Source organism: Pinus tabuliformis, chromosome 5_2 (assembly GCF_031772625.1).
Source record: "Pinus tabuliformis cultivar Carrire ecotype Pingquan chromosome 5_2, CPIR1, whole genome shotgun sequence".
Lineage (NCBI taxonomy): Eukaryota > Viridiplantae > Streptophyta > Pinopsida > Pinales > Pinaceae > Pinus > Pinus tabuliformis.
Genome location: NC_142306.1, coordinates 420,730,205 through 420,742,639, shown reverse-complemented (window position 1 = coordinate 420,742,639; position 12,435 = coordinate 420,730,205). Strand labels below are relative to the sequence as shown.

General features: G+C 39.9%; 1 protein-coding gene across 1 annotated transcript in view; it reads right to left on the bottom strand.

Moving 5' to 3' along the window:
* Positions 1–9,964, bottom strand: part of LOC149159361 (uncharacterized) — a 100,419-nt gene extending 90,455 nt beyond the window's left edge. Inside the window, exon 1 of the mRNA XM_089434268.1 lies at positions 9,713–9,964. Coding sequence (XP_089290394.1) covers positions 9,713–9,964 — 252 coding nt within the window. The remainder of the gene's footprint in view (positions 1–9,712) is intronic.
* Between the last annotated feature and the right edge of the window lie 2,471 nt (positions 9,965–12,435).

Here is a 12,435-nt window from a genome sequence, read left to right as displayed (position 1 = left end):
TGGTGATAGCGATAGTTTATTGTAATTTTTTCAATGACCTACCTCTGAAGAGTAATATGAATCCTGAAATAGAACCAATGCAAGTATGTATCCCATTTTGCAAAGCTACACTACAAGAAAAAAGGACATTGGTGAGGAGCGAAAGATGTCACCATAAGGTCATTGGTGACAGTTAAAAGAGCATTTGTCACCAAAAATTGAACATCACCAAAGGTGGCATTACCAAAAGTATAGGCATTATAGTGACATACAAATTCTATCGCCAATAATGATTTATAATGATGGATAGTAACCGTCACCATTTCATATGAGAAATGGTGATGGACCATAGCCTTCATCACCAAAAACTAAACGTCACCAAAGGTGGCATCACCAAAAGTATAGGTGTTGTAGTGACATTAAAATTTTGTTACCAATAATGATTTATAATGATGGATAGTGACTGTCACCATTGCATATGAGCAATGGTGACGGACCATAGCCTCGGGCACCAAAAATTGAATGTCACCAAAGGTGGTGTCGCCAAAAGTATAGGTGTTATGGTGACATTCAAGTTCTAACATGAATATTGATTATAATGACGGATAGTGACCATCACCATTTCATATGAACAAAAATGATTTATTGTGATGGATCTTTAATGGCCGTCACTATTGGTTTGTATATATGGTGATGTTCATTGATCGTCACCAAAAGCCGCATTTCCAGAAGTATAGGTGTTGTGGTGACATTCAAAGTCCGTCACGAATAATGACTATAATGACAGACATCGATCATCACCATTTCATATCAACAACAACGATTTATGGTTATATACCTTTGAGGGTCATCACTATTGATGCATATATATGGTGGCATTTGTTGACTGTCACCGTTTCATATTTTTGCTGAGGGTCAAAAAATGTCACCAAAGCTCATTGGTGATGGTCAAAAGAGCCTTCGTCACCAAAAATTGATCGTCGTCATTCCATATGGATGTCAGAGCACGATGGAATCGAACCACCAACCTCCTGCTTGTAAAGAAAGTGCTCTTCCATTGAGCTAACACCCTTTAAAGAATTATACTTTTAAAAAATAGACCTTGAAAATTCATAAATTGTAAATTCTACAACTTTCAATAAATTAAAGTGTCGACAATATTTTACTAAACAAGCAAAGCAACATCGAAGCTGCAGGTCCCTACCTAATGGTTATTGAAGTTATAAAAAGTGGGTGGAGGGAAAAATAGTTATGTATAAGAGAATCAATAAGTTCAGTGGAATACTCAATTAGAAGTGAAACTTTGAAGACGTTTATAACCTATAAATGACCTATAACTAGCAAATGCACCAAATATTGCAAATGAAATGTCATAAGTGGATAGCATATGGAAGAAGAGGAGGCAGGGACTTGGAACCCTTGTACATCTTGCCATGCCTTAGTACTTGGCACAACTTAGCTTGTTTGACATGTCTTCATACTATCTGGCACATGTTAGCATGCCCTAGCATTCCCTAACACACCTTGGCAGTCATGACCTCACAACTAGCATTACATTTTTCCATGACTTGGGAACCTTACATTCACTAGAACACCTTGGCACTCCCTAGTTTTCATGCCCTATGTTATCCTCCACAATGTCCCAGGATGATGAGGAGATCGATGGAGGTAACCATAGACCAAGATTTTAGTTTGGTAGCTAGCCCTACCAAACCAGAGAGGGCTCTCTCTATGAAATCACAGTCAAGAGATGACTAGAATGTAAAGGATTTTAGGTTAGATAGCTAGGCTCGGGTGCGTTTTTGGAAAATTTAGGGACTTGGAACTCTGTCCACCGGTGTCTTGTCTGGAAGGGACTCTATCAAGGAGACAGGGACTTGGAACTTTGTCTACAATAAAGCACCTAACATGCATGACAGAAGCTCCCTAGAATAGAGTACCTCCTACCTAGAAGAGTATCCCTTGCTCAAAATATAGAACCCTTCTCTACTGTGAACTTTTCTTAAAGATAAATCTATGCATAAAATAGTACTAAGAAAAACACCTAAATTAAGAAAAGTGAGCATCTAAGTTAAACTATAAAAGTACACTAAATATGACCCTATATAAGTTTGGGAAACACTAGACAAGCATGCTTGCATACAACCATAAGATGCTTAAAATCGATACGCTTCTTTCATCGTTGCTATAACCTCACAGCAAAACTAGAATCTGTAACATGTACCTCAAGGCTGTATGCATCTGCTAAAGGTGTAGATTGAAAGGATCTGTTGAGATGAAGTACTATTGAAGGAGAAACACCTTCAAAACGACAAATAAAGCCTACTGTGAATTCAACCCATTTGCACGTAGACCATGGCTGCTACTGGGTACACTTCTCCGTTGAATGGAAACTGCAATGTATTGTAGTGTTGCTGAAGAAAAAACACCTTTAGTGCAACATGGATAAAACTCTAATAGATATTGTCACTATGGCCTCGGTTGTAGATGATCTCATCAATATAGGTAACAAATTCGATAATTGAAAAACCAAAAGGTGAGCTACATAGATCATTTGAAATGATAGATTTGGGCATACTTTATTATTGTTTAGGAGTGTTAGTATAGAAAATGCAAGGTAGCTTGTTGCGTCTTTATGTCACAGGCCAAGGATGTGAAGAAATACATAAAATATTAAATAGCATGGTATAAGTCGATTGCAGGTTATTTTGGAATGGGTATGGAATTATGCTTGTGCGGGTTCTAATCTAGTGGGTATAACTTTAAATAAGAAACTGATAGTTATGGGGTTGGAATTGTCTCACAATTCATGAAAAGTCCCAAATTTGTTCACTAGAAAGAAGAAAATCGAGTCGTCACATTTATGGAAGGGAACACCCTATTCGGAGGAAGATAACTTGAAATTAGTTGTGCATATTATTTCTCGTCTTCTTGTACGTGTGTGCTTTGAAAATATAACCACATCCAAAGACTCAATAACAGATCTAGTAAAGTTTATAGATGTGAAGTACTTCTAAGAAAACCCATCACTTAATGACAATTAAGCGAGGAACATGTCGAAGGATTCAATCTTGCAATTAGTCATAAAAAGGAAGTTGGGGTATCCAACATCTTGCCAACAAACCGACTCCAACCATAATTTGAAAGGCAGGCTAATTGCAAAACCTCTTTCCCACTTTGTAGTATTGTTTCCTCTTGAATTTCAACAGGTATCTGGCTGCCTAGATCCATAAAAATTGTGCCAGGTAAACTCTGCATGATACAATTATGATGTGAAAGCTTGACACACACTCTAGTTTCCCTCTAAAAGAGGGTAAGTCAAAATATTATGACAAGCTTAATTTTAATTTGATCATACACAATTGAGGTATTACATGGAATAAACAATATACTATCAATGCACTAATGAAGAACTCAAAATAAACGAATTTCTTATTGCTACAATAGCGCCACTCTTGGGATTCTCGGATAGAGCACCTAGCTTGCATGGAAAAAGCTTCCTAGAATAGAGTACCTCCTACCTAGAAGTGTGTTCCCTGCTCAAAATATAGAACCCTTCTCTACTGTGCACTTTTCTTAAAGATAAATCTATGCATAAAACAGAACTAAGAAAAACACCTAAATTAAGAAAAGTGAGCATCTAAGTCAAACTATAAAATCATACTAAATATGGCTCTATCTAAGTTTGGGAAACACTAAACAAACATGCTTGCATACAACAACCAAAAAATGCCTAAAATCGGTGCACTTCTTTCATCGTTGCTACACCCTCATAGGAAAACTATAATCTACAACATCTATCCCAAGGTTGCATGCATCTACTGAAGGTGTAGACCAAAAGGATCTACTGAGATGAAGTATTGTTGAAGGAGAAACACCTTCAAAACAACAGATAAAGTCTAATGTGCATTCAACCCATATGCACACAGGCCAAGTTTGCTACTGGGTATACTTCTCCCCTATATGGAAATTGTAGTGTATTACTGCTCTACTGAAGGAGAAACACCTTCAGAGAAACACAGATAAAAATCTAACATATATTGTCACTATGGTATCAGTTGTAGAAGATCTCATCAATATAGGTAACAACTTCTATATTTGAAAAACCAAAAGGTGAGCTTCATAGATCATTTGAAATGATAGATTTGGGCATACTTTGTTATTTTTTAGGAGTGTTAGTATAGAAAATGCAAGGTAGCTTGTTGCATCTTTATGTCACAGACCAAGGATGCGAATAAATATAGAAAATATTAAATAGCATGGTACAAGTCAATTGCAGGTTCTTTAGAAACAAGAATGGAGTTCTCCTTGTGCATATTTTAATCTAGTGGGCATAGATTTAAATAAGAAATTCATAGTTATGGGGTTGGAATTGTCTCACGATTCATGGCAAGTCCCAAAGTTGTTCACCAGAAAGAAGTAGAGCGAGTCATCAAGTTTATGAATGGGAACACCCTATTCACAGGGATATAACTTCAAATTAGTCGAGCATATTATTTCTTGTCTTATTGTACATGTGTTCTTTGAAAATCTAACCACCTCCAAAGACCCAAGAACAAATCTAGTAAAGTTTATAGGTGTGAAGCACTTCTGAGAAAACCCATCATTGAATGACAATTAAGCGAGGAATATGTCGAAGAATTCAATCTTGCACTCAATCATAAAAAGGAAGTTGGGATATCCAGCATCTTGCCAAGAAACTAACTCCAACCATAATGTGAAAGCCAGGTTAATTGTGAAACCTCTTTCCCACTTTGTAGTATTGTTGCCTCTCTAATTCCAACAGATATCTTGCTCCTTAGATCCACAAAACTTGTCCCAAGTAAACTCTGCATGATACAATTGTGACATGCAAGCTTGACAAACACTCTAGTTTCCCTATAAAAGAGGGTATGTCAAAATATTATGACAAGCTTAACTGTAATTCGATCATACATTGTTGAGGTATTGTATGGAATAAACAATATACTATCAATGCACTAATGAAGAACTCAAAATAAACAAATTTATTGTTGCTACAATAGCGCCACTCTTGGGATTCTTCAAGGAGCCACTAATTTATACACATTTGGAATCTTTAATTGGTCTATAGAAATACTAAGCAATGGTAGTGATGACTCTTTGCCCTCCCATGGAAGGTCTATACATAGTCAGAAATGAATTGATTTAAAGTGAGGTATATGCTTGACAAATAGGAGTCTGACTCTGCAACTCTAATTTAGTGGCAAGGAAATATTCAACTGTAAATTCCTGATCTCCTATAGTGTAAATTTCTAGATAAATGGCTAGCCTAAATCTGTTGTCCAGATATCCCAAAAAACCATGTATTTCTAGACTCTGGTTGTGTGTGAGAGAGGGGAGATCACATAAATAATCCATTATCAAAAGAAAAATTTAAAGCACAACATTCTATGGATATTTTTTTTAAAATTTTATTACATACCTTAGAAAGTTTGAAAGGACGAAATTGAAGCTTCCCTCACCTTCCACACTTCATTAAATATGACGATTTTCCAATGCAGATGTGCCCTGTAGAATCATAATAAGCCAACATAATATGAAAATTATGTTTAATGAATTAAAGTAGCTTTGTTTTACCTCAAGCAAATGGACTCTGAGAAATTGGATTCGTTCTCTACAAAAGATGATATAGCAAGATCTAATCAATTTTTTAACTAAAACAAAGGTAAATTGGATTCATTCTCTGAAATAGATGATATAATGAGATCTAATGAAATTTTCAACTCAAACAAAGGTAAGTTGAGTAAGCTCAAGCTCCATAATGATGGCATCCAACTTCTGAGTGGCAATTACTGTATATATCTAGCTAGAGGCTATAACATAAAGATATTTGTTATATGTAAAGATAAAAAAATGAAAGGAATGTGAAATTTTGATCATCAACTATAAGTTCCTTTCAAGGACTAGATCAAACCATAACATTGTTATCAAGATAATCAACTCACCCATGCTAGTATGCTTCTAGTAGTTTCATGATAAAACTCAATCTCAATAAACTTCAAACAACATAAATTAACCAACAATGTGTCTGAGATTGGTTACCTAAGGATTATATCATACTAAATTTAGGGCACCTTTAGTGGAACCATTGTCGACCTGTTGAGGCTTTTGAATGTTTTTAGGGTGGTATCTATGTTGGCTTGATGGGACCTGACCCAGGTTCAAATTTAAGTAGCCAAACAAATCCCTACACTACTGGACCTTTCGGCATCAATCCACGGAGCGCGGACTGAAGTCTCAACCAAAGCAATATGGGGGGATGCAGGAACCAAGTTTCTGCACCTTGAGATTGTTGTGATGTTGGTGTTTAGACCTTTTCTCTTCCTTCATGCAGCTCGATAAGCCGTTTAGGGCTTATCAATTTACTTCCCTTATTCGTCCTTGGAGCATCCATGAAAGTATCTGGTCGTCCTTCGCAGACCCTAAATAGATAGATCAGGTGCTTACGCGCTTCTGCCATTGTCACCTCTGGAACAACTCCCTCACTTCTTCAATGCTCATAGCTTTTGTGGGTGTCGACATGATCCTATGCAACAACTCTTGTGTCGCCTGTGGTAATGTCTCAAATATGGAACTTGCTAACAAAAATTCAAAGGTTTCATGGTTCATGTGCGCCTGAGAGCTCAACAACTCAATTCTCAAAATGCCAAGTGCTTTTCACTGGGTAGCCACCTGCAATTTATAGGTACTTTCAAATTAAAATCCGACCGTTCCTCCCAAAATCAGTTCATTAATGTTAGATTGGTGAAATATTTTCAAAGATCTGGTCCATAAATTCTGACTTAAATGCCGCCCCCCACTCCCTTTGGCTATTTTTTCATCGTCAAATCATGAATAGTGACTTTAATCATCACTTTCTGGCTATCCTACATGGATTTTCCCTTGGTAGCGTAGCTCCCTACATGCTTCTGTGGGCTTTGTGACATATCTTTGTTCTGTGTAGTTCCCCGTTCATGCAGCTCTCCGACCCGAGAAGTGTATTTTATAGTCTCGTGCTTCCTTTCAGCTGCCTGGAGTGCTAAGACTGTGCTTCCCTCATATAATCACCTAGCTGGATCACTGGTGTATGGCTTCAATTGGCTACCACTCACCTTCCCTGGGAAGGGTTCTCCATTCAATTTAACCAGTTGAACTACTCCACCATCGGTAATCTCCTTGATGACATATGGCCCTAGCTAATGCATCCTAAATTTCCTTAGAAATTTATCAAATTTATTGTCATATAACAAGACTAGATCATTTACCTTGAAGGTGTGTAGTTTGATGTGCCGATTGTGCCATGCCTTTTTGTGCTCCTTTTGAATTTGTTGATGATATCTAGCTATAAATCAGTCCTCCTCAAGCTCTGCTAGCTATGGGAGCCTCTCTTCCAAGGCTCCGCGGTCTGACATTGCTGTGAGTGCCGCTATGCATAGACTAGGTACAATGTATTCCATTGGCATCACAGCTTCTACGCCACACACGAGTCTGAAAGGCATTTTCCCAGTAACCTTCTTGCAAGTCGTTCTGTAAGCCCATAGCACCGAGGGTACATGCACATCCCAGTTGTTTCTCTGAGCATTGCAGACCTTCGTTAGTGCACTCTCCAATATCTTATTGAATGCTTCCACTGTCCCATTAGCCTACGAATGATAAGGCGTACTTTTCTAATGAGACACCTAAAATTATTCTGTCAACGCCCTGATTGTTTCGTTAAGAAAGTGCATACTATGATCGCTCATCAAGATCTTTGGATAGCTAAATCTTGTCAACACATATTCATAAATAAATTTTTCTACTATCATGCATGTATAGTCCTTCACAGGCTACACCTATACCCACCTGGTCAAGTACTCAGTCGTGGTGATGATGTACCATGCACCCATCTTCTTTCCTTGGGGCTAAATTTGACCCACAAAGTCAATCGCCCATTTGTCGAATGGTTGTAAGGTCACCTATGGTATTAGAGGTAGTTCATCCCCCCACAACGGCCTACTAGTCCTTTGACATGCGTCACATGCCCTACAATATGCTTTTGAATCCTTATGCAGGGTTGGCCACCACAACCCAGCACGTAGAATGTTCCGTTCTATTGTTTTCCCTGCATAATGTCCTTCTACAACTCCTCCATGAGCCTCAGCGAGGATGTTGCTTCATTCAAAGTCAGGCACATAACATCACAATATTTCGTCTGACACCATTTTGTACAAGTGCCCTGCAATGATAGAAAATTCTATCGCGCGCACTACTAGTTCCTCCTTCTGTTGACTTGTATAACATTCCGGAGCCGATTCTGTCATCAGGAAGTGGACGATATCTTCAAAGTGACTATTCGCAACATGTACTACAACGAGTTGCGCATCAGGTAGCCCTTCCTCCAAATTAGTAGTTTCTTCTCTCATTTCAATGCGCGATAGATGATCAGGTCCCACATTTAGTCGTCTTGGCTTCACAATATCTTCAAATTCGTAATCTTGGAACAACAGCAACCACCTACATATTGCCCCCCCCCCCCCAACACAGGCTTTTTGACTAGGTACTTCAATCTGGAATGATCTGTATACATCTTAAAGTGTCCACCCAACAAATAGTGCTTGAACTTCTGGAGCACGTACACCATAGCTAATCCTTTGCACTTCGTCATGGAATAATTTTTCTTTTCTTTAGACAGCTTCCTACTTGCGAACGCTATAGGGTGATCCGGTTCTCCCTCACTGGCCTGTGTCAACATGACCCCCAGCGTAATCCATGATGCGTTCATGTGCACATCAAATTCCTTCTTCCAGTCTAGGAAGACTAGGATTGGCGCGATGACCATTTTCTCTTTCAGCACATCCAAGCTCTTCTGACATTCATCATTCCAACAAAACGTAGCATCCTTTTTCAAAAATTTCTCCATAGGCGTGGTGATTTTGGCATAGCTTTTGATGAACTTCCTATATTATCCGGTATTCCCTAGAGTTGCGTGTAATTGTTTCACATTCCTCGGTGCCTCCAAGTTGATTATCACCACGATCTTTGTAGGGTCTGACATCAATCCTTGTCTACATACCACATGACCCATCAGGATCCCAAAAGGGGCACAAAACAAACACTTCTTCAGATTGAGCGCGATTTGGTATCTTCGACATGTATCTAACATCAAGCGCAGACTTGCCACATGGCGCTTGACCAATCCAAACACTATCCAATCGTCAAAGTATACCTCCAGAAATTTATGAATGAAGTCTTTGAATGCCGCAATGAATATGCACGAAAAGATTGCTGGCGTATTCTTCAACCCAAAAGGCATTACGGTGTACTAAAAACATCCTGATTCAATCATGAAGGTTGTCTTGCTTCTATTCTCAAGCATGATTTTTATCTGATGGTACCTAAAGAACCCATCAATGAAAGAGTATGCTTCTTGGCTGCCTACATTATCCAGGACCTCGTCACTGAATGGGGTCGGGAAAGGATCATGCACACAAGCGTCATTCAATTTCTAGAGATCCACGCATTTCCTTATTTCTTCTTTCTGTTTCTTTTCTGGAACCACTATTGGGCTTACCCAATCAGATTCTTCCACTGGTTCAATAATTCCTGCCACGAGTATCATATCTAACTCAGCGCAGATCCTTTCCTATACTTCGAATTAAGGTGGTAAGGTCTTTGTTTTACAAGTTTCGCGTTTGGTTTTAGGGTGATCTTCATGAAACCCAGGTCTCCTATTATTCCCTTCAGATCAAAAAACTTTGTGGGGAACAAATCCTGAGAGCTCAATGACCTTGTCTATTGTCGCATCATCCCAGTAGTTCCCAATCATTGCAAATTTCGGCTCCCCCTCTGTGCCAATGTTGACTTTCCTAGTTTTCAGCGACGCGGTTATGTCTGGATCCTCTATCTGTGGACTTTCAACCTCGCAGTGATCCTTGGTTTCCAGAATGTTAATCTTTTTGGGATCCTCGTCTTCTTCTTCAGCATTCACGTTATAGCATTCCAACATGTGGTTTAGCTAGGTAGTTCAATCAGGTTGAATCAGGTCCAATGGATCCTGCGGTATCCTAAATATTGCTACTTTAACCTCTTATAGTGCCGCGTCAATACAGTCAAACCCATCCTCAAAGCTGAACATCATTATAAACCCCTTGCGCAAGATGTCCCTTTCTTCAGTGCCATGGCAAAGCTCTATTTCCAAGTACCAATTCATTGGTATGACATCCAAGGTATGAAAAAAACAGATGCACCCATTCAGGTTGGGGCTTCACTCCATAAGCCTTAGTCAATTTGGCCAGGTGATCACTCAGATCATCCCTTCCATCATACGTGTCTGTCATCTGCACTGTCAGCTGTCCAAAACGTATTCTTATCATGCAGGCGTAGTGCGTAGTACCCAGTCCAAGGCTTGGAAGCGATGCTTCTCCAGCACTTCTCTCTCAAATGCATCCAAAAAGCAATAAACATCTGTTATCCCATCATAGTGAGGCAGATTCCTTACTTCTGATGACACGCATTGCAATGACTTGGTCATCATATTACAAAACAACATAGATACGTCATGCAGTTGGTTCTTCCAGTGCTCTAATTCTTCATCTGAATCTAATGTGCAGGAGTTCTCACGGTCCCATGTGATACACCCATCTACTGTCATATTTACCCAATCCTGGTCTCACATCGTTATCTTGTAAATCTAGTCCAAATCGTCATCACTTTCATAATCACGAAATGGTTCTGTATAATGTGGTCCTTCTGCAGGATCCAACAACACCACTACACAGAGCGACTTCTTTTCAAATATCATTTTTCGCTTCTTCAGGTTGATTACCCCATTCATGTTAGTGGTCCAATCGATTCCAAGGAGCGTAGGGTAGGGATTGCTATCATCCACAATCTCTATTACCTTAAAATTCACCAATGCACTCGTGCCTTCGATGTCAACTATCACCCCTTGTAGCCTCCCCATCAGGATAATTTTTTGTTTATTCTCCATCCTTAACTAGATCAGAGACCACTGGAGCATAGGTCTCCCCATTCTTTCCCATGTTTTCTTTGGAAAAACATTCACATTGGACCCCAGATCCAAGATAACTTGGTCCATTTTGTATTCCCCTATCTGTGTTGTGAGTCTCATCTCACGCCTAGTCCTTGCCTTATGCTTGCCAAGCTTTCCAACTACGTGCAGTTCGCCAATAGTGCCGTCCTTGCCAGCGCACCAATTGATCAATTCCTGCAAGCCCTTCATAGCCCTACTATCACAGAGCAATTTCATGCAGGTCTCCAAGAACGTGGTAATCATGGATGGGTCCATTTCTTCAACTGTTTTCTCCTGACTTCCTGAGGTATAGGCCTCAACAAATATTTTCTTTGCTTCTATAAATGTTTCTTTCGTAGCCTCAAAATCAAACTGAGCCTCCTTTTATAGTGCTTTGCGGACCCATTCACCTTTTGCAGGATGCTTCCCTTTATCCTCCCTAGTCATGGTTCCACTTCGCAACATAATGTTTACCTTAGGGTCTTCCTTGCGAGGCTCAACCCTCATCATCTGGAGGTTCTGCGTCGGCTACGGAGGCTGTGCCCCCTTTTCGTGAATCTTAACCAACAATATATTGCAATCCTCAGTCACATGGTCAAATTGAGTATAGTAGTAGCATGACAGTCACATCAGATTCAGACAGTCCCTCGTGTAGTGTCCTAGTCCTCCACAATTGTAACAAATAAGCTGCCCTCGGCCTCTACTAGGCCCCCCTCCACCTCGGCCTTGGTCGCGCCCCTGATACTCACCTCACGCTCCCCCAACGCCTTGGTCTGGAGGCCACGTTTCTGCCTACACCCTGTATGCAGGTGTCCTGTCCATCATTAATTCGTAACTATGAAAATTGTGCTCGTCATGACCTACTGATTGACAGAAATTGCAGAAGAGTTGTTGTGGTGTTTGTATGAATTTTTGCAGCAAATGGAAATTGTCAGTTGCATGTTTCCCTACCACCTGGCATATAATGCACCATAGCACGGGCCCTACACTTGACCTTTCCATAGTCTCCGATCATAGAGGCATTGGTCCCCCTACTGCAACATAGTTTGCAAAGACTAGACAATGATCCTTGTTATGCCCTTGACCTTTGCATTTTAGGCACCAAACTTCTTTTCACGCCTCTAGCCGAGCTGCTCCATCCTTCTTTAGACTTTGCATTTCGAGGCAAAGGCTCTGCAACTGTGCATGAATATGCTAAACCCCCAGATTAACATCCTATATTGGTGTCTCATGTAGTCTCATCGCGATTTCCAGAGCTTTTGCCTGGGTCCCAATATTTTGTTGTGATAGCACAACCCTTAGGTGGGGCAGGAGCAAGGCCATGAACCATTCGTGGTGCTTCCCATTAATTAGCTTCATGTTGGCTACATGGATCATACACTTCAATCTTTGATCCAAATCCTAAGGCATCTCCTCAGGCTTCATCATGATCTCCTTGAATCCCA